Source organism: Coregonus lavaretus (assembly GCF_964263955.1).
Source record: "Coregonus lavaretus genome assembly, chromosome: 8".
In the NCBI taxonomy this organism is placed as follows: Eukaryota; Metazoa; Chordata; class Actinopteri; order Salmoniformes; family Salmonidae; genus Coregonus; species Coregonus lavaretus.
Window position 1 is genome coordinate 54,128,559 of NC_139995.1, and position 20,377 is coordinate 54,148,935.

Here is a 20,377-nt window from a genome sequence, read left to right on the forward strand (position 1 = left end):
TCTCAACCGGTATTTTCTCCAAAGATAACATTTGTTGTGAATCTGACTTTTAGTCCACGAGAAGAAGATTTTGTATTATTATTTTAAGCATAAGAATTATATAGTCAAAAAAGTGAATTGTTTAATGGGATACTTCAGGATTTTGGCAATGATGCCCTATATCTACTTCAGATGAACTCATGGATACCATTTGTATGTCTCTGTGTCCAGTATGAAGGAAGTTAGAAGTAGATTTGCAAGGCAATGCTAACTAGCATTAGTGCAATGACTGGAAGTCTATGGGTATATGTTTATATTTTTTATATTTATTTTCATATTTTAGTTTATTTTAGCTCTTATCCAGAGCGACTTCCAGGAGCAATTAGGGTTAATCGTCTTGCTTAAGGGCACATCGACAGATTTTTCACCTAGTCGGCTCGGGGATTAGAACCAGCGACCTTTCAGTTACTAGCACAACACTCTTACCCACTAAGCTACCTGCCGCCCTGCGGTATCTGCTAGCATGTTAGCAGGTCTATGGATATCTGTCAAACTGCACACAGAGACAGAACTCTTTCCACCCTTTGTGGAAAGGGTTCTATATGGAACCCAGGATGGTTCTACCTGAAACCAAAAAGGGTTCTTCAAAGGGTTCTTCTATTGGGACATTCGAATAACTCTTTCAGGTTCTAGACAGCACCTTTGTTTCCAATAGTGTATTCTTGAGTTATTTGTCAAGAAAAAAATAAAAAAAATAATACAGAGAATAACAATAAAGCTTCGCTATCAACCCCTAATATTAATCTGCAGACCGTTTTAATTAGAAACTTTTCTTCATTGAGGTGCGTTAAAAGGAGGGGATTATATAACTGAAATTTAGTCAACTGTGTGATGGTGAGTAATTTACATTGGAATGGAAAATATGCCTATTTGAAATGGTACACTTATTTTGCTCACAGCCATTTGCTTGTGCAAAAATGTCGCCCTCAGAATGAAACTCATGTTCTCCTATGGTTGTTCTAATGTTCTCCTAACGACGTTCTACTGTGGTTCCACAGCCCAGAGGTCGGCCCACCAGCTTCCCACTGTAGAGCGCCAGGACGTGGAGCGCTGCTCGGTTCTAGGGGGACAGCAGATGATACTGACCGGACAGAACCTCACCTCTGATTCCAAGGTGGTGTTCACAGAAAAGACACCTGGTGAGGACTTTACAATCAATCAATCAATCAAATATATTTATGAAGCCCTTTTTACGTCAACAGTTGTGCTTTACAGTAACCTTGCCTACACTCCTAAGAGCAAACATAAAGGCAAAAGTAATTGTATCTAATAATGGCATACTGTACACTACCTTTAGTAATGTTTGGCTTCATGGTAGTAAATTATAGAAATGGGCTAAGCCTCTTGAGTCTTTTCTTCATACAACAGTTAGTATCCTTGGGTTGTGTGAGACGGAACGTAGCGTGAGGCAGCTTGATGTACAAGTACACTCCCTGGACAGGACGCTATAGTCTATCGCAGGGCCTTACCACCAACTACGGTTGAATGCCGGGAAACGGGTTACCGAGATTTCCCGCCCAAACCCACTCCCTTTTCCCGGGATAAATAACTGCGAGAAAACAGTAAATTATAATAAATTATTTATATGAACAGCATGACGTGAAATGGAACTGTTAAGTTATATGAGATGTCTAAATCGGGCTTCTCTAGGGCTTCGCTCTGCTATCTGCATGATCAATCATCAACGCTCAGGGTGTGGACAGACAGCGCATCTCAGTACGGAGAGCAGTTCACAAAGCATGTATCATCTCATCATGATAACTTTTTTTCTTGTGACAGGAAGGCCTACATTTGCTGCAGCATAGTCTATGCTACAGTAATATAAAGTCCGAATTAGCGTCTAATGTACCCATCTCCATCTGGCTTTCAGGGGCCACCTTATTTTGTAGTTGACTTTTTTACAGTTGACTGTGGTATTTTGGACACAGTAATTGCAGAATAACTGCGGTGTTATACTGCACGCTAACTGCAGTTACACTGAAAAATTACTGCAGTGAAAAAAACAGTGTTATTTTGGACGCAGTATTTGCAACATACTGCAGTTATACTGCACTCTAACTGCAGTTATACCACAGTGTACTGCAGTTATACTACAGTGTACTGCAGTTATACTGCACTCTGACTGCAGTTATACTACAGTGTACTGCAGTTATACTGCACTCTGACTGCAATCTTTGTTTGTAAGGGGATAATCCATTTCATATAGATGTCCTAGAGTACCCCTTTCAGGTAATACATTCAATGCAGTATTAGCCATTTATCTAATGAATGATGGGTTATTCATAAGTGTATAGCCTCTGTCTCTTGTGCAATATGCACCTGTGCACTGCTGGCCTTAAAAAACGGTCCTTAGCTCTTAGAGTCCCACGAAAAGCTAGACTAGAATGTATTATTATTATTAATTTTTTCTAGCTTGCTGGAATTTTTTTGTGTGCATTTCTTATAGCCCACTAGACTATTCGAAAAGGGATGCAAGCCTTTGTTTGCTGAAAGTTAAATACAGCAGCCAATAGAACTTACCCGGAGAAGAGAGAATGCGTGATGACGGTAGGCTATACATTTACATTTACGTCATTTAGCAGACGCTCTTATCCAGAGCGACTTACAAATTGGTGCATTCACCTTATAGCCAGTGGGGTAGAAGGATTACTTTATCCTATCCCAGGTATTCCTTAAAGAGGTGGGGTTTCAAATGTCTCCGGAAGGTGGTGAGTGACTCCGCTGTTCTGGCGTCGTGAGGGAGCTTGTTCCACCATTGGGGTGCCAGAGCAGCGAACAGTTTTGACTGGGCTGAGCGGGATCTGTGCTTCCGCAGAGGTAGGGGAGCCAGCAGGCCAGAGGTGGATGAACGCAATGCCCTCGTTTGGGTGTAGGGACTGATCAGAGCCTGAAGGTACGGAGGTGCCGTTCCCCTCACAGCTCCGTAGGCAAGCACCATGGTCTTGTAGCAGATGCGAGCTTTAACTGGAAGCCAGTGGAGTGTGCGGAGGAGCGGGGTGATGTGAGAGAACTTGGGAAGGTTGAACACCAGACGGGCTGCGGCATTCTGGATGAGTTGTAGGGGTTTAATGGCACAGGCAGGGAGCCCAGCCAACAGCGAGTTGCAGTAATCCAGACGGGAGATGACAAGTGCCTGGATTAGGACCTGTGCCGCTTCCTGTTTAAGGCAGGGTCGTACTCTCCGAATGTTGTAGAGCATGAACCTACAGGATCGGGTCACCACCTTGATGTTAGCGGAGAACGACAGGGTGTTGTCCAGGGTCACGCCAAGGCTCTTCGCACTCTGGGAGGAGGACACAACGGAGTTGTCAACCGTGATGGCGAGATCATGGAACGGGCAGTCCTTCCCCGGGAGGAAGAGCAGCTCCGTCTTGCCAAGGTTCAGCTTGAGGTGGTGATCCGTCATCCACACTGATATGTCTGCCAGACATGCAGAGATGCGATTTGCCACCAGGTTATCAGAAGGGGGAAAGGAGAAGATTAGTTGTGTGTCGTCTGCGTAGCAATGATAGGAGAGGCCATGTGAGGATATGACAGAGCCAAGTGACTTGGTGTATAGCGAGAATAGGAGAGGGCCTAGAACTGAGCCCTGGGGGACACCAGTGGTGAGAGCACGTGGTGCGGAGACAGCTTATCGCCACGCCACTTGGTAGGAGCGACCGGTCAGGTAGGACGCAATGCAAGAGTGAGCCGCGCCGGAGATGCCCAGCTCGGAGAGGGTGGAGAGGAGGATCTGATGGTTCACAGTATCAAAGGCAGAGGAGGACAAGAGCAGAGGAGAGATAGTTAGCTTTAGCAGTGCAGAGAGCCTCCGTGACACAGAGAAGAGCAGTCTCAGTTGAATGACCAGTCTTGAAACCTGACTGGTTTGGATCAAGAAGGTAATTCTGAGAGAGATAGCAAGAGAGTTGGCTAAAGACGGCACGCTCAAGAGTTTTGGAGAGAAAAGAAAGAAGGGATACTGGTCTGTAGTTGTTGACATCAGAGGGATCGAGTGTTGGTTTTTTGAGAAGGGGTGCAACTCTCGCTCTCTTGAAGACGGAAGGGACGTAGCCAGCGGTCAAGGATGAGTTGATCAGCGAGGTGAGGTAAGGGAGAAGGTCACCGGAGATGGTCTGGAGAAGAGAGGAGGGGATAGGGTCAAGCGGGCAGGTTGTTGGGCGGCCGGCCGTCACAAGTCGCAAGATTTTATCTGGAGAGAGAGGGGAGAAGAAGTCAAAGCATAGGGTAGGGCAGTGTGAGCAGGACCAGCAGTGTCATTTGACTTAACAAACGAGGATCGGATGTCGTCAACCTTCTATTCAAAATGGTTGACGAAGTCATCCACAGAGAGGGAGGAGGGGGGAGGGGGAGGAGGATTCAGCAGGGAGGAGAAGGTGGCAAAGAGCTTCCTAGGGTTAGAGGCAGATGCTTGGAATTTAGAGTGGTAGAAAGTGGCCTTAGCAGCAGAAACAGATGAAGAAAATGTAGAGAGGAGGGAGTGAAAAGATGCCAGGTCCGCAGGGAGTCTAGTTTTCCTCCATTTCCGCTCAGCTGCCCGGAGCCCTGTTCTGTGAGCTCGCAATGAGTCATCAAGCCACGGAGCTGGAGGGGAGGACCGAGCCGGCCGGGAGGATAGGGGACATAGAGAGTCAAAGGATGCAGAAAGGGAGGAGAGGAGGGTTGAGGAGGCAGAATCAGGAGATTGGAGGGAGAAGGATTGAGCAGAGGGAAGAGATGATAGGATGGAAGAGGAGAGAGTAGCGGGAGAGAGAGAGCGAAGGTTGCGACGGCACATTACCATCTGAGTAGGGGCAGAGTGAGTAGTGTTGGAGGAGAGCGAGAGAGGAAAGGATACAAAGTAGTGGTCGGAGACATGGAGGGGAGTTGCAGTGAGATTAGTAGAAGAACAGCATCTAGTAAATATGAGGTCAAGCGTATTGCCTGCCTTGTGAGTAGGGGGGGACGGTGAGAGGGTGAGGTCAAAAGAGGAGAGGAGTGGAAAGAAGGAGGCAGAGAGAAATGAGTCAAAGGTAGACATAGGGAGGTTGAAGTCCCCCAGAACTGTGAGGGGTGAGCCATCTTCAGGAAAGGAACTTATCAAGGCGTCAAGCTCATTGATGAACTCTCCAAGGGAACCTATAGCAGTTATTTATTCAGACCCGTCACCCGTAACCATTCAATCTTCATGAAGAGAAGTGAAAGCCGTCTGCATCTTATTCTAGTCCTAAATTATTCAAACATGTCTTTACAATGATGACGATAAGGACAACTAAACTTATTTCATTTAACTGTTGAAAGCGAGGGAGGAATGAAGCAACAATAGAGAGAGAAAGAGGAGGTAGACTAATAACATTAGGGGAAATATTATGAAAGGTAGCCTACATATGCATCAGCCTTCTAATTATACATTTTTTAAATAGGCCCTATTATATTTCCAAATTAAATCAAATTTGCTAGCCTATAATTGTAACTTTGTAGGCCGCATGTCCTGCACCATCTTTGCATGTTCTCTCCCAACATAATGGTTTGAACAAGCTACATCTATGGGCTTTTATGTTTTTCTGTTGTAGCTTGTGCGGAATGTGCGGTAGCCTATATATTATATAGACCTATTGGATAGTGGCACAATAATTTGGGATTTTTTGGGCTCGGGCTCATAAAATGTCTTTAATGTAGGGCTCATAAAACGTATTTAATGTATGGCTCATCAGGCTCAGGTAGCATCAGGCTTGAATTTTCATGCCAATCAAAGCTCTAATAAAATCCATACATATTTATATGTTTTAGAAGTACACTTCCAGTTTTGGCGGGAAATACAGGGTTACCTGGGAGAAAAGTGATTTATTCTCGGGATGGAACATTTGTAAAATATTCAACCCTACCCCAAATCTATCTCCTTAATGCTGAGTGCCAAGTAGAGACGCACCGGGTCTGATTTTTACAGTATGACTATAAAACTCCCAACCTTTCAATCTCAGGGCGGACACTCAAACCTCAAGGCCACAGAGTTCCTACAGCTTTGAGATGACAATTGCCAGAACGTTCTTTCTCTCGCCATTGTACTCTGTTGTGATCCAGAATTAATGTACTGCATGTTCTGAAACCAACCTGCTCAGCTTTGACCTGCTTAGATTTGAATGGATTACTGTTCTCAATGGCTGGTTTCAATGGACTCCAAGCTCTCAGTCATCACCATGGCTGTATAATGCAAAGATTTATTTCAGACCACCACTACTAGCCCAACATGGATATGGTTAATAGCATCTAGTTTGTTTATTTGTATTCCCATCTTGTTTGCATATTGCCAAGGCAACCGTTAGCACTGGAGCCATAGTACAGGGCAGTGATATGTTTAGTTCAGTCATAATAACACCCTGACTGCAATACAGGAAGGGAAACTAGATCATCGGTTTACAGTGATGCACTACTCCCAACAGCTTGGAGTTGGAACAGTCACAAAACAGTTATGCACTGCACATGCTCAAAGAACACAAATGAATCAAATATGCCATTTAGCAGACACCTTTTTGCCAGCGCTATGCTCTTACTGAGCCACATAGGACAATACTTATTTCAATTATTAATTTTCCTCATTGTATCGTCATTACAGGATTATGACGCCTCTGTGCGGTGTCTTCTAACATAGAGGTGTTAGGTAACAAGGTCTGGGTCTTTTAACATAGAGGTGTTAGGTAACAAGGTCTGGGTCTTTTAACATAGAGGTGTTAGGTAACAAGGTATGGGTCTTTTAACATAGAGGTGTTAGGTAACAAGGTCTGGGTCTTCTAACATAGAGGTGTTAGGTAACAAGGTCTGGGTCTTTTAACATAGAGGTGTTAGGTAACAAGGTCTGGGTCTTCTAACATAGAGGTGTTAGGTAACAAGGTATGGGTATTTTAACATAGAGGTGTTAGGTAACAAGGTATGGGTCTTTTAACATAGAGGTGTTAGGTAACAAGGTATGGGTCTTCTAACATAGAGGTGTTAGGTAACAAGGTATGGGTCTTCTAACATAGAGGTGTTAGGTAACAAGGTCTGGGTCTTCTAACATAGAGGTGTTAGGTAGCAAGGTATGGGTCTTTTAACATAGAGGTGTTAGGTAACAAGGTCTGGGTCTTTTAACATAGAGGTGTTAGGTAACAAGGTATGGGTCTTTTAACATAGAGGTGTTAGGTAACAAGGTCTGGGTCTTCTAACATAGAGGTGTTAGGTAACAAGGTATGGGTGCAGAATATAGCCACAGTTATGAGTTTGTAAACTGCTCTCTTGTTTAGCATGTGGTTTAGTGCGAGAGGATGTGGTTAGACAAACATCGATACCATCTCCAAGCAGACAGACGTTTCTGTCTCACTTTACTCAAAACGTGGTCCGTAAGCAGGAGGTAAACGTTGAGATGGGAATATACTAGAACAGAGATTAATGGCAATCATTACTGATACTGCCTACGTACCAGTTACTGAGAAGAACATGGGGGTGGATATGGGGTTTTCATATAAATCATCATCACCATTATAGGTTTACAGATGCTTTCTTAACATCCTGATTATAAACACGACAATTGTTTTTATAATTGCTAAGTTTGATGCCACCAACACAGTACTGTGTCTGTTGGTGAGTGTTTGTGGGATATAAAATGTTCTATTTGACTGTAAATACACCAGCTAGCTCGTTTTAGATACCTATATTTAAAATAATAACTCAATCTAATAAATTGTATTTCTAGTTTCTAGCTGCTTTCACATTCCTGCCTTCACACTCCTGTCTTCACACTCCTGCTTTCACCTTCCGCCTTCACACTCCTGCCTTCACACTCCTGCCTTCACCTTCCTGCCTTCACATTCCGCCTTCGCACTCCTGCCTTCACATTCCGCCTTCACATTCCTGCCTTCACCTTCCAGCCTTTACCTTCCTGCCTTCACACTCCTACCTTCACCTTCCTGCCTTCACACTCCTGCCTTCACCTTCCTGCCTTCACACTCCTGCCTTCACCTTCCTGCCTTCACCTTCCTGCCTTCACACTCCTGCCTTCACACTCCTGCCTTCACCTTCCTGCCTTCACACTCCTGCCTTCACCTTCCTGCCTTCACCTTCCTGCCTTCACACTCCTGCCTTCACACTCCTGCCTTCACACTCCTGCCTTCACATTCCGCCTTCGCACTCCTGCCTTCACATTCCGCCTTCGCACTCCTGCCTTCACCTTCCTGCCTTCACATTCCCAACTTCACCTTCCTGCCTTCACATTCCTCTCTCTACTTATTGTATGGTTTGTTCATATCAATCTCTTCTCCCCTCCTGATAAAGGTACACTGCACTTGCATTGTGTTTCTTTCAGATGGGCTGCAAATCTGGGAAGCGGAAGCTACAGTAGACCGAGACAAGAGCCAGAAAGTGAGTTGCCGTCCTATCACCTTTACCAACATTAAAATACTGCTTGCGTCATACAGTACTAGCTAACTCCTACACTGTAAAAAATAGAAAGTCTCAAAACACCATGACTGTGTAGTGAAACCATGAAAAGTAGTGCACCTAAGCTGAGATCTGGTGTTTGGAGGGTGTTTGAATCTAAACCCAATATAAGAGTTATGATACACTGAATGTGTTTTAAAGCTGTAATATGTCACTTTTTGGGCGACCCGACCAAATTCACATAGAAATGTGAGTTAAAGATCTATCATTGTCATTGAACACAAGTCTAAGAAGCGGTAGATCTGTTCTATATGTGCTATTTTTATGCTTCCCGTTCTTACGTTTTTGTACACCAGCTTCAAACAGCTGAAAATACAATATTTTTGGTTATTGAAAATATATTTCACAGCGGTTTAGATGTTACAATGATTATCTACACTATACAATGCTTGTTTTGTCACATAAACTGAAATTAGGCAAACTATTACAATTTTAGCAACCAGGAAATGGCGGAGCGATTTCTGCATATTCCACCTTTAAAACAGAAATGAGGTACTCTGAAGCACCCAGAGTGGTTCTTCAACCTGAATATTGGTGTTTGTAAGAGAGTGTTGTGAAAACACTCAGTGCATGTAAAAGGCAGCATCAAAACACCAACAACAACAAAAATTATCATAAAATCAATGGTTTAGAAATGCTAATAGTTTATAGCCTAAATATAAATATTTTTTGTGAAATTCCACCTTTATTTGTTCAACGCTTTTTTAGACAGATTAGAAACAGGAGGGGCAGTAAGATGGTACATTTAGTTGGAACTTTACCCACTCAACAACACAGCCACACTGTAAGAAATTATTCTGGGGTGAATTGAAATAGACTCCAAAAAACAACCAACATATAGGCCTACTAAAAGAAATGAATGCAAGTCGTGCAGAGCCTGTGGTCTAGCAGTAACGCACCAGGCTTAGACTCGTCACCCGTTTCCACACCAAAGACAGGGGTTAAATTCTCTGCTCCAACCCTTCAATCTGTTTCTCCCACCAATCTGTATCCCCTCTGTCATTTCATAACTGTTTCAATGAAGTGTCAGAATACCCCAAAATTATATATTTTTTAAATGTATGCAATTTGTTTCAATGATTTGTTAATTTCATTTTTACCAAAATAATGTAAGAATAAATCCAACTTAATATGTTGCTCAATTTCTTTCATGAGGATAACCAAAGAGACTGAGAGATAACATTTTGTGATTTAACTCTTTGGAAGTCTTTGGTTTTAATCACCTTGCTTTTCCTATCTTGCCACGTGACTCTGTTTTTAGAGGATTGTGGGTAATTCAACATTTTTAGACTTTATGATTCTTTCAAACAATGTTGTATGCATGTTTGAAGAAAAAAACAGTATATTTATATATTGGGATTAAGCTTGTTGCTCCATGAGGTGTAATGGATCATGATGAACGGATATCAAAACCGTCATACAAATTGACGTTCAATTCTTGCAGTTCAACCTCCAGCTATTGCTGGTTGTTTGAACACTGTACTTGACAATGCTGGCCAAAATGGTATAAAATGGCAAATGATCAAATACATTGAAAACAAAATTGCTTTAAGACACTTCATAAAAAGGGATCTAATTCTGCCCTAAATGGGATTCAAAATATCATAATGGTGTTTAGAAGCTTCTAGAGAGAGAAAACAACACTAAAAGAGAAGGTATCTGATTCTGCATGAAACAGGACTCGAAACACCAAAATAGTGTTTTCAATCTTTTCTGTTAGTGCTGCCAGTCCCTGGCAAGGTGTTGCACAACACTTGATTTAGTGGTGTTACAACACACCATGTAATGGTTCAGAACATCTCAGGATAATGTGTTTCAATACTCCAGCAAAGTTAAGGTTTCGTCTCCTTCAAGTTGGTGGCAGCTCAGTTGCCACTAGTTTCGGTGTTACAAAGCACTTCATTTTAACAGTACTTTTCCTTTTCAATGTTCTTCTACATGATGTCACACAGCCTCATTATAGATATGTCCACACCGTCGCCCAGTGATACTCTCTATGACAAATGACGGATTGACGTTCATCTGCACCATATTATGTTATATCTAGAGCATGCTGTTTGTGGAGATCCCTCCGTATCGAGATCCCACCATTTATCACGCGGCTAAAGTCAACTTCTATGTGATCAACGGGAGGAGGAAACGCAGTCAGGCGCAGCACTTCACCTACACGCCTTTAACGGGTGAGTCCATCCACACCTTACATTGCAGTAACTTCATCACTATCCCATTGATTACTAGTTAAAAGAATAGTTCAGCCAAGTTACATATTGACAATGTGTCATTTTGAAATGTGTGTGAACTATCCCTTTAACTTGTTTTGAGCACCAACTGTTATTTAAAACTCAAATCATCCGAAGTCTGATTTAGATTTGATGTTCTTTTCAGTTCCTGCCATTAAAACGGAACCCGTAGATGACTTCCAGTTCAGCCAGCTGGACTGTGCTGTCTCCCAAATCCTAGGAATGTCACCCAAGACCTACCAGCACACCCCCAGTAGCCACCTCAACCCTAATAGCCAAATAGTGGCTGGCATGACATCCTTGGCATCCTGCCAGCGTGCGAGCCACCACGACCCCACTGTCACAGTGTCAGCCTATCAACCACAGGACCCATCTGTCTATTGCCCCAGTAAAAGCCGAAGCCTGGGTAGCAGCCCTGTCCTGTATCAAGATATGAACCACCACCCAGTGATGATCCACAGTGGCTCCCCATCTCAGATGTCCTATACCCAGCACTACTCCAGCCTAGTGTCCCAACCCTTCCACCCCTCTCACTCAGCCACCAATCAGCGAGTTGTCAACGTAGCTGTCCCAGTGGCCCAACACCAGCATGCCACCATGGTGGGTGATGGGTACCGGGCTGCAGCTTCATTATGGAAGGCTGGTGCCTCGCCAGAGGTCTGTTCCTCAGAAGGCCGGTACCAGGGCTTCATGCACACGGTGATGCCTGTCTCGGGCAGGTCTCCACCACGACACAGCCACATCCTGACCCAGAGAGGTCCAGCCACTACGGGGAGCCAGAGTGGGCCAGTCCGTGGGAAGGTGACTGCCAAGCAAGAAAACCTGAACCAAGCCTATCTGGATGATGGTGAGTTAATACAAAACATATTGGATACTGCAGAAACGTACTGTACCCCATGCTCCTCTAACTTACTGTTATAGGAGTATCGTGACAATGTGTAGTGTTAAATAGTTATTGATGCTGGAACTTGAGATGGACTATACTGATATACAGTGCACAGCAACATCTTCAAAGAAACTCTCATGTGTTTGAAAGAGGAAACTCATTTAGTCATATCCCTAAGCTTGACTACAGTTTTTTCAAAGGAGATACAGAGGATAAACAAAACAAACAGAAAATATACACACAAAACAAATGTCCTAAATAGTACCAGATAGGGGTTATTTGGCTTGTAACCATAGCGGAACCCTGTTTTGAAGGTTCAATAAAGAACCATGCTCATAAGGTTCTAAATGGAACCTGTATGGTACTGTTAAGAACCTTTTCCTAAGGTTCTATAATGAACCATTAAAAAAGGTTATATATAGTATCAAAAAAGGGTTTTGCAATGGTTCCAACCCTTTTTTATGGTTATTTATAGAACCTTTATGGAGAATGGTTCTATAAAGAACCACAAGACACCATCACTGGCCATAGTCATATATAATATGTAATGGCATAACACATTTCTTTATCTTGGCCAGGTCGCAGTTGTAAATGAGAACTTGTTCTCAACTGGCTAACCTGGTTAAATAAAGGTGAAATAAAAAATAAATAAAAAGATAAACTGGAATGACACTATCCTTCAAGGTTGCACAAAAAGAGCTGTGAACAAACCATGCCCCAAAATATTCAAATGAGCCACCTCCCCTACATTTTAATTATCACTAAAAGAGCAAAGAACCTTTTTGTGAACCATTGAAGAGCTCCAAGGGTTCTTTGAGTCATTATGGTTCCACATTGAACCATCACCCTTCCCAAAGAACCCTTGAGGAACCCTCATTTTTTAGTGTGTAGAGCACATGTGAAAACAGTCAGTATGTGAGGGTGTGCCAGCAGTAACCTGCCATTATAAGCTGCCCTAGACTTTGGGCCTTGACAGAGGAGTGATACGGTCTTCTACTCTGACACTCAGCATCAAATCAATTCCTAGACCCAACACTAGATTCGGGATTTTGGCAATGAGGCCCTTTATCTACTTCCCAAGAATCAGATTAACTTGTGTATACCATTTTTATGTCTTTGCGTACAGTTTGAAGTTGCGTTAGCGCAGATACGCGTAGACTTCCAGTCATTCCGCTAGTTAGCATTGGTTCGCTAAACTATCTCTAACTTCCTTCATACTGGACACAGAGACATAATGGTATCCATGAGTTCATCTGACTCTGGGGAAGTGGATAAAGGGCCTCATTGCCAAAATCCCTTTGAAGGATTGGATATCTATGAGGAACCACATTTCCATCCACAGTTCGTATGAGTAAAATCATACCGTATAAAAAAAATCACGACAGCTGTAATGGAAACAGGAAGTTTCGTTACAATTTTTAAAATGCCGACAGATCATTTGATCGTTCGACATGGTGGGATCTTTTTGTGTCTGTAAAATTAATTATGCGAGAAATGGTGGTGGAAATATGCCTTAATGCCAAATATTGATACATTAACCATCATATCGAAGTAAACTTGGAGTCACACGATGATATGGTGTGTGGTCCTCCCACTACGACTCTGGAAACTATGCAGTTTATTAGGCTACAGATTAAATAAGTTATGATGAACTTCACAGGGTGGTGAAAGTGCACGGTGATCTTGATGCTCCTTTCGAATAAATATCAAGGGTTGGATTCTGGTGACATGATCGATGCTTGGCTGACATTTGACAAATATTCTCGCTCTCATCCATAATAATCTCATCATGTAGACTAGCCTACCCACACTGTATCTGCCAGCTGTTGGCTAGAGCGCACGTGCCAAGACCAGAGTAGGCACAGTTTGTGACAAAAAAAAGAGTTAAAAATGTGATGGAAACACATTGAACTTCAGATTTGTATTCAGTACATGAAGACTTGATCGAAAAAGTACATTTTGTGTGCACTATGTCATCACGCACTCATTTTGATACGCAACAAGTCCGTTTGGTGGAAATGCGCATATTTTTATTTATGCCAAAAAAAGTATATTCACATGAAAATCTGTTGCCTATTGGATGGAAACCTAGCTAGTAATATGGTGACAATTCCACTTAGTGTATCAGAGGGCAAGAGGGAGTTACCAGGGTGTTGTTTACACCTACGCAATTCTCTCAAATCTACAAGTACCTAGACTGGGGTGTCAAACTCATTCCACGGAGGGCCGAGTGTCTGCAGGTTTTAGATTTTTCCTTTCAATGAAGACCTAGACAACCAGGTGAGGGGAGTTCCTTACTAATGTTACGTTCCCACAAGACAAACTAAAAAGTGTCGCTCACAACAAAGGGAACTAACAAAGAAAATCACTTTGACAACCAAAACAAAACCGAAAGGGGTACAAAAGGGCTTCTGAAACGGCACCCATGTGGATGCCCACTGAAAGTTGGCAAAGCCACTAGTAAGGGGTTCTAAAAGACACCCACCATGGATGCCCACTAGGTTTGCCTCCAAAAAGACGAACTAAAAGAAAATCCCACAACAACATAGGATAGGGAGTAAAAAGAATATGGAGCAAAACAAACAGTGGAAACACCAAAAATCTGGCTTCTTTCAAACTTAAACGGTTGAGCTCGAAACCGCACCACAACTGCCGTGAAGTGTAGCTCTCCCAACATCTCTCAAGCTCCACTGGAGTACTGGGCCAGCCACTCTTAAATATCACCTGGGCTAGCACATGTGTAACACATACTTACTAACGAGATGGACAAGCCAGCACAGGTGTAACATATACTTACTAACGAGATGGACAAGCCAGCACAGGTGTAACACATACTTACTAACGAGATGGACAAGCTAGCACAGGTGTAACACATACTTACTAACAAGATGGACAAGCCAGCACAGGTGTAACACATACTTACTAACGAGATGGACAAGCTAGCACAGGTGTAACACATACTTACTAACGAGATGGACAAGCCAGCACAGGTGTAACACATACTTACTAACGAGATGGACAAGCCAGCACAGGTGTAACACATACTTACTAACGAGATGGACAAGCCAGCACAGGTGTAACACATACTTACTAACGAGATGGACAAGCTAGCACAGGTGTAACACATACTTACTAACGAGATGGACAAGCCAGCACAGGTGTAACACATACTTACTAACGAGATGGACAAGCTAGCACAGGTGTAACACATACTTACTAACGAGATGGACAAGCCAGCACAGGTGTAACACATTCTTACTAACGAGGTGACACCAATCAGTGCTCCCTACGCGCTAACGTGCTACCTTGAAATATAAATAGAAAAACCAATACCTGTAACACTAATTAGCGTGTCAAGTACAAGGGTGGAGCGAAAACCCGCAGACACTCGGCCCTCCGTGGAATGAGTTTGACACATATGACCTAGAAGGTAGGGTGGAAGGGTGTAGGGGTTGATTTGGGATTCAGAGTAACTCTCTTTTTAGTGGATGCTCCCTTTCCCTTGCTTGTCCAGCTATGTGGGTCAAAGCTTTAAATAGTCCCCAACTAAAAGCCAGTTGAAGTTCTTTATCTGTGTGTGAACCAACACTAAGCCTGGGAAGGTCAGTGAGAGTACACACTATCTATCACTTCAGAATGGATACAATTAGACTCCCCTAGTTGCTAAATGTGCTTTGATATCCGAATAATTAAGATTTAGCAAGCCTCCATTACTATACTCTACATGCTGTGTAGACGTCTGCCATTACGTCTAGTTATTTGTGTATTGTGTTGATTATTGCAGAGGCCTGTTACCTTGTGTGTTCATTTATGATTCATTGCTTTTCAGAGGTAATATATAATGAAGTTGAGCATGTTATCTGGACAGAATTGACATGCAGTTCTCACCATATGTATTTGGACAGTGAAGCTAATGTTTTTACATTTTGGCTCTATACTCCAGCATTTTGGATTTGAGATCAAGAGTACAGTGTCACCTTTTATTTGAGGGTATTTTCATAAATATCTGATTTACCGTTTAGAAATAAAAACACTTTATGTATCTAGTCCTCCCATTTGGAGAAATCATAAGTACTTGGACAAATTCACTTAAAACAGTAGTCAGAAGTTTATTTGGTCCCATATCACTATACCAAGCTTGCGACCGTACAAACTTGTACTGTGACCTCATATTCATCATTTGGTCTCAAATCCCAAATGCTGGAGTGTAAAAATTATGAATTGTTAGTATTACAATTTTTTGCTTCACTGTTCAAATATGATGAGGACTGTATTACGCATAAAGAAAAAGGCCATACGTTACAGTATAATACGTTACAGTATAATACGTTACAGTATAATACGTTACAGTATAATACGTTACAGTATAATATGTTACAGTATAATACGTTACAGTATAATACGTTACAGTATAATACGTTACAGTATAATACGTTACAGTATAATATGTTACAGTATAATACGTTACAGTATAATACGTTACAGTATAATACGTTACAGTATAATACGTTACAGTATAATACGTTACAGTATAATATGTTACAGTATAATACGTTACAGTATAATACGTTACAGTATAATACGTTACAGTATAATACGTTACAGTATAATATGTTACAGTATAATACGTTACAGTATAATATGTTACAGTATAATACGTTACAGTATAATACGTTACAGTATAATACGTTACAGTATAATATGTTACAGTATAATACGTTACAGTATAATACGTTACAGTATAATACGTTACAGTATAATATGTTACAGTATAATATGTTACAGTATAATACGTTACAGTATAATATGTTACAGTATAATACGTTACAGTATAATACGTTACAGTATAATATGTTACAGTATAATACGTTACAGTATAATATGTTACAGTATAATACGTTACAGTATAATACGTTACAGTATAATACGTTACAGTATAATATGTTACAGTATAATACGTTACAGTATAATACGTTACAGTATAATTGATTCATTCTGTTTTATTAACACATCAATGACAATATATGATTAACAAGAAACCAAGTAAAAGCAGAATTCTGTTAATGTATTTGGAAATACACTTGGAAAGTATTTGAAAATACTCAAATACACTGACCCAAATACACTCCCATGCATTTAACCAAGGTATTTGAAAACAGTATTTGAAATATGTATTTGAAAATACTCTCAAATACAAATTGGTAGATTATTTGGATTTTACAAATTACCATTCCAATACTCAAATAAAAGTACTTATTTTGGGCTGTGTATTTGAAAATACTCAAATACACAGAAAAAGTATTTGAAATACCAGATACTCAAATACACATGTATTTGAACCCAGGTCTGATCCATTATAACAGTTAGTGTGCTACAGAATGTGGTTTAACATGGAAACAATGCCCCTGGTTAGCTTATACTGTAGGTGTCGGAAAACACATACACCTCTGTACATTCTACCCTATTTACAAAAGGATGCGGGAGAACAGTTTCCATTTGATCTTATGCAGTACAAAAACAGGAAGCACTACCAAATAAAGTGAGTACCTGTTGCAAAGATGATCTCTGCCTGCGGTTGCTTGGAGAAAAACTGTGATATGACACCTTGTGGAGCACAAGTGTCAATGCGATTTGTAAACTGGCAGAATACCATTAGAAGTACAACAGGCCTATGTGTTACACACTGTCCTAACCATTATCCCACTCTTTCTTGTTCTCCAGTGAATGACATCATAAGGAATGATCTCACTGCCAGCAGTAAAGAGCAGTAAAGAGCATCTATATTGTGACCAACAGAAATGCCATGACATCATTCTACTGTCTGATTGCCTCCCTTCGTATGTACTGTATATAGGGTGTCAAATCAAAAAACTTTTGACAAATGGGTAGAATAATATGTTAATTGTGTAGATAATCATCTAAGAAAACAAATGGTCCAAACCTCAAGTCTCTATCATAATCCGGTCACAAGTTATTGGAGTTTTTACCCTTGTAGGATGGCCAGAATTAGGGTGACTAAATCAGGGGGGCCAGAGAAAAAAGGGGTCAAACATCAGGAACATAGCATCGGGTCAGCTAGGCTGGACTCTGGGCTACCGGCTACCTGACAGGCTCACTTTCCCGTTGAACTCGTCATATTTCTTCTCGAATCCGCAGGACATAAAACAATATAGGAGGTAAGATGGATATTGATTTTGAGATGACATGTAGTATTTTCATATTTTAGTATACACTTTTCATATTAATTTCAAAAATTCCTGTTCTTTTTAGAAGATTTCTCACAAAAACAAGCATATCTCTGTGAAATGTCAACGGTGCACTGAGCGTGTACCAGTGGCGGTGAGTGGGTAATATCCCTGAGCAAGCCAAGCAAGTAAAAAAAACGTATTACAACCTATGTTATGATAATTGCATTGTTTGCTCTATAACTCATTCGTTCATACGCCACCGTGATAAACAATAAGCCGTGACAACAAAAAGACAACAGTTACACAGTGGCGGAATAAATTCAACTGAACATGCGTTTGTTTTAATTACAAAACCGGAGAGCAACATCTGTCTGGTGATGTCCACAAAGCAAATATTGCCTGTAACAAACAGTTACTGTATATCACCTGCAGCATGGTCAAGCAAGTTAATGTTTTCGACAGTTTACTAAACTACTGATTTAGAACCACGGCGTTACCGCAAGTCACCACAAAGACAACAGGATCACTTCCTCCGCTATTACAGCACCATTTCAACTGAAACATTTAAACATCATCAAATCAACAAGGCTATATATGCTTAGTTTAATACACAGAAAGCAAACTTTAAAGATACCAAAAACAATTTAGTCCAATCAATGTTGCTAAATATCATGTGGCTGTCCATGGTACCGATTTCTGTTGGTCGTTGCGTGTGTGCGTGCGCGCATGCAAGTAAAATAAAAAATGTTGACTCACCCTACTTGTAGACTAGTTCAACGCCAATGACATCCTCCTCTCTTTCATGTTGGCAAAACGGTCTATGGTTCTGTCATACAGTACACTTTTCGTTTTTGTTGTCATAGGCTACCTAGCTAAATTGCTTGCTAGCCTAACTTCCTCGCATGGGCAACAATGAACCAGCTAAGTTAGTTAACGTGAGCCTACTAGGCTACAACTAGGCTACATATTGAACTTCAATCGTCTCAGGCCAGTGGCACAACATATGAATTTATGGTTAGATCAGAATCGCTGTCATAATCATTGGCCTGTACAGAGAATTAAGTCAAAACCACAAGTCTAAATCCCCATCCCATCCATGGCTTAGGAAAGGGCCGATTTAGCAAGCTAGCTACTGCAGGACATCAACACAAGCAGACCAGAAACAGAGTTTTTTCTGAAAATGACGTTTTGCTTAGGAAGTGATTTAATTGGTGTGAAGCCAAATCCAAACTGGCCTCCCTTGGGGGTGCGTTTTGCTGCACCAGGACAACCCACAGTTGAGCTTAGCTCAACACTGATTGGCTAATTATTTAAAACAATTATCAAGGGAGGCCAAATGCTTGCTGTCATCAATCTATCAAATGCTACGGCGGCAACATGTTATACTCTTTTGTTCCAGACAGCATCAGATACATGGGCGACACATACTGAGACAGAGGGGCGCTGTTTCCCTCACTCGGATGAGATTTCTCCGGTGAGATTCAGTCACTTTCGAATTGACGGAAAAGGATGAAAACACAGAGAGAAGAAAGTTAATTATTTTTATTTTTATATATTTTTTATTGGTCAAATATTTTGGGAAGCCTGGCTTCCCTTGGTATCCATGAATACACGCCACTGAACGTATACCAAACGTTTTATTTTCAAAGCCTTTTGCATTTAATTCAGTTTGTGTCATGCTAATTTTGCTTTTTTGTGGCCCGCGGAAACAACTTTGAAGATGACAACCACGAAATGTAAAATCCTCAAAAGCTGTTACAAGACACCTGCACGGCTATGTCAACATAGCTTGGTGCTTATTATCAAATGTATTACGTACGAATCCGACTTTTTGTATGGAATGCTAGTGTTATGTTAGAGAAAGACCCCACTGAATGATTCAGAACATGAATAATAATTTGTCTTGGTAAAATGTATTTTATAACATAAGGAAGTTACATTTCATCACCAAACAGCCTAAGTGCATTTTCACCGACACCATACTCTATATACTGTATTGTGGATGCAGATGGTATCCAGTTAGGGGTATGCAGTGACGGATTTCAATAAATGCGTTGACCATGGGCTACCTTTTAAACAGTTGGTTATTTTATCATATGTAATCATGTATGTGGCCTCAATGTATGCTTTTGTAATTGTAAATAAAAACATCTTTATGAAAATGTCTATGTATTTACTAAGAAAATGATTAAAATAACAGAATATGATTGAGAAACATGTAGAGGGTCACATTTTTTCTGTCATGATGTTGGCAATTTCATTTTATTTTTTATTACAATTTTATTTAGTCTGCCTGTCATTAAAATGTATATTTAAAATCTTCTTGTTTGTTGATTAAATGGATCTCGAAATGAATTAAAGTCTATATGTCATGAGTTTAAAAGTCAAAAAATGGATGTAGCAATCACAGCTTTCCATTGATTTGTAATACCAATGCAGTCAATCTAACAAGACATAACCCAACCCTACCGAAGGTGCCATACCTCTTCTGGATGATGACTTTTTAATGTTATCTAATACACCAAAAATGGTATCCAACTTTGCAACCTCCATTTGCAGCTAAGCCGAGAAGTTCA

At 41.1% G+C, this 20,377-nt stretch overlaps 1 protein-coding gene across 1 annotated transcript in view; it reads left to right on the plus strand.

The window, feature by feature from the left end:
• Nucleotides 1-20,123, plus strand: part of nfatc2b (nuclear factor of activated T cells 2b) — a 36,433-nt gene extending 16,310 nt beyond the window's left edge. Inside the window, 5 exon segments of the mRNA XM_084167585.1 lie at nucleotides 1,038-1,178; nucleotides 8,354-8,409; nucleotides 10,535-10,667; nucleotides 10,873-11,574; nucleotides 19,201-20,123. Coding sequence (XP_084023711.1) covers nucleotides 1,038-1,178; nucleotides 8,354-8,409; nucleotides 10,535-10,667; nucleotides 10,873-11,574; nucleotides 19,201-19,232 — 1,064 coding nt within the window. The 3' untranslated portion in view covers nucleotides 19,233-20,123.
• The last annotated feature ends 254 nt before the right edge of the window (nucleotides 20,124-20,377 follow it).